This window comes from Sphaeroforma arctica (genome assembly GCF_001186125.1).
Source record: "Sphaeroforma arctica JP610 unplaced genomic scaffold supercont1.871, whole genome shotgun sequence".
Lineage (NCBI taxonomy): Eukaryota > Ichthyosporea > Ichthyophonida > Sphaeroforma > Sphaeroforma arctica.
Window position 1 is genome coordinate 30,231 of NW_014039687.1, and position 3,114 is coordinate 33,344.

A 3,114-nucleotide genomic window follows, 5' to 3' on the forward strand; every position below is an offset into this window, starting at 1 on the left:
TATATATATATTATATTATATATATATATATATATTATATATATATATATATATATATATATATATATATATATATATATATATATATATATATATATATTTAATATATATACCATTTAATATATATACCATGTATGTCAATGATTTGTCACAGACAATAATATGCTCCTCTGCCATGGACGGGTGGGAAATGCGGGTTGTGTGTTGAGTTGGGTAGTACGTGCACATGTGACAGTCTACACAGGAATGATAGCCATATATCTATTCTAAATCTATTCTAACCCAAATGGGTCGAGATAAGATAAGCAACACTCCCATACACGCATATAATCTGGCCTGTCCAACGACTTCCACCGATGAAAAGGCCTGTACCATTGCAAACGCAACCAGCCCCGCTAAGTAGAAGGCACCCACGGCATCGCCAACACTTTTAGAGCCTTCGCTGACATCTGTTAGCAGTCACTTTCAAACAGACATGTGTATGCCAATATCACATTAAGAACACTTCCACCTACTCATGTACACACTAAAATATGAGTAAGTATGTATATATGCGATGTACAATATGCGATGTACATGCATACAACACATGAACATAGCCCCTACCTGGCCTGGCCAATGGCTTCCATCGATGAAAAGGTCTGTCCCATCGCAATTGCTGCCAGCACCACGGCGTAGAACACCGTCATGGCATCGCCAACCCCCACAGTGCCATTACTAACCAAATCGAACGCAAACCACATAATGAACGAGCACGAGCCAAACAGCACAAACAGGGACAGTCCCGTCCCAAAGGCGTATACGTAGGCGCGTTTGATTCCTGTATGTGGTGAAACATAGTCTTAGGGTTTTGGGGTTTTGGGGTTCCATACTATGGAAGGGAGGATGACTAAATCGTATGTGTGTGCGTGGATACAGCCTTGACTGGTGAACACGTGATGACTGCGGATGGCTCTAACAGTACAACCAACGATAATGTATACATATAGGGGTATGTGTGTAGTTGTAAGTATCTGGTACATATTTAAATCTGGTGAGAATACTACCTCCATACAAAACACACCTTTCTCCTGCACACTGTCGACTTGATCGTTGAATCGTTGAATCTCCGATTTTTGACCGCCAAAAGCGGTTACGGTCTTTATTAGGGCAAGCGACTCCTCGGCCATAGCTGCAGCAGACGCGTACTCTTGTGAAGATTGACTCACCTGTGAGTGCACATTCAAAAATAGAAATAAAACAATCGAGTATATTTAAATATATTCACATAGGTACTTGCCTACGTGTATACACACGCCCACGCACATCCATCATATACACACATGCACTGTATATCCATCATATACACACATGCACTATATATCCATCCTATACACACATGCACTATATATCCATCCTATACAAACATGCACTGTATAGCCATACCGATTTGGACACAAGTCTCGACATGAGAGCACCCGAGCCAGCAATCAGTGGAGTGAAGGCGATGCACACCAGCGCTATCTGCCACGCAGTAACCAGGCCGATGATTAAGCCAGAGAGCGTCACACCCCACAGTAGGAAGAAAAAGGCCAGCTGGTCGCCTATGGCCCCCTCGATCTGTGGGAAATGATCGAATCACTAAAGAGTTGAGGGCACTACAAGTGTATCGTTTGCATCTGCATAATTTATATACCAGAACACGCATCCTCGATCTGTGGTTAATGATCGAATCGGAAAGAGTTGATGACATTACAAGTGTATCCTTTACATCTGCGCAATATATCTACAAGAACGCGCACCCTCGATCTGTGGGTAGTGATCGAATCATAAAGAGTTGATGGCATTACAAGTGTATCCTTTACATCTGCGTAATATATTTACCAGAACACGCACCCACGATCTGTGGGTAATGATCGAATCATAAAGAGTTGATGGCATTACAAGTGTATCCTTTACATCTGCGTAATATATATACCAGAACACGCACCTTCGATCTGTGGGTAATGATCGAATCATAACCAATTGATGGCAATACAGTGTGTCGTTTACATCTGAGTAATACATATACCAGAACACGTGTATGCTTCCACGTTGACATCGCGCCGATACCTTGGACATGTCGTTCGTGGCATGGGCGATGAGTTCGCCTCCGGTGTGGTGGTCGTGGAAAGCGATCTCCTGCGAAAGCACTGACTTCAGGTACAATCTATGGTGTCCAAAAATAAATGTATTCATCAGTTGAAGGCAGAAAAACGCCTGTGTATGCCGTGAGTAGTGTGAATAGAAATTCGCTATTTAGGGAAAGTTTAAACCACGATTCGCGTACATCGATATGTGAGAAAGTGCTGACTTCAAGTACAATCTGTGGTGTCCAGAAATAAACTGGTTCATCAGTTGAGTGCATATAAATCCTATATATGCCGTAGTTGTTTTACATAGAATCGCTTTTTCAGGGTGTTTAATGACGAGATTGGGTGCATTGATATTTGAGCTAATGATAATACGGAAAGGGCGTATACTTTGGCTTAGAACACACACGCGCATCTCTGCTCAGTAAGCCCACCACCCTCGTTGCATGGACAGTCGGATATAGTAGCCCAACAGCACGCCTTGCAACACTCCAGCAATGCCGCCAATAACACCCACAACAAACAGAATAACGGCCATGATAATCGGGATCACAGCAATGCATGTGACATCGCTACAACAGACTACACGAGTCTACACTCTGGTTAAGAAAACACACGCACATATCTTCTGAATATACACACCACACCACCCACCTTCTGATACGTTGCATGGACGGTCGGATATAGTAGCCCAATAGCACACGCTGCAACACTCCGGCAATGCCGCCAATAACCCCCATGATAATCAGGATAACAGCCAGCCGTATAACGTCCTGGTCTAGTTTATCAAATCCGGCTGTGACAATCTGTAGCGTCTCCAGAAGACCCAGAGCACCCTGTACCCCGCTCATGACCTTGAGGGGGTTCGTGGTCGCCTGTTCGGACAGGTTCCTCCAGTCAACCTGTGTGTGGTAGATACGGCGCGGGTAGGGGTGTTGGTGTTTTATTTGTGAGTTTGTCTCGAAGTTGAAGGTATATAAATAAACATGTATATATATATATA

The 3,114-nt window shown here is 43.4% G+C and overlaps 1 protein-coding gene across 1 annotated transcript in view; it reads right to left on the reverse strand.

Annotated features, from left to right (window-relative positions):
* Nucleotides 1-602: 602 nt before the first annotated feature.
* The window catches only part of SARC_09015 (hypothetical protein), a gene marked incomplete at its 3' end in the record, with an annotated part of 3,838 nt that continues 1,326 nt past the window's right edge, over nt 603-3,114 (reverse strand). Inside the window, exons 2-6 of the mRNA XM_014296995.1 lie at nt 2,766-3,013; nt 2,092-2,188; nt 1,426-1,599; nt 1,064-1,208; nt 603-820 (exon numbers count right to left, since the gene is read on the reverse strand). Coding sequence (XP_014152470.1) covers nt 603-820; nt 1,064-1,208; nt 1,426-1,599; nt 2,092-2,188; nt 2,766-3,013 — 882 coding nt within the window. The remainder of the gene's footprint in view (nt 821-1,063; nt 1,209-1,425; nt 1,600-2,091; nt 2,189-2,765; nt 3,014-3,114) is intronic.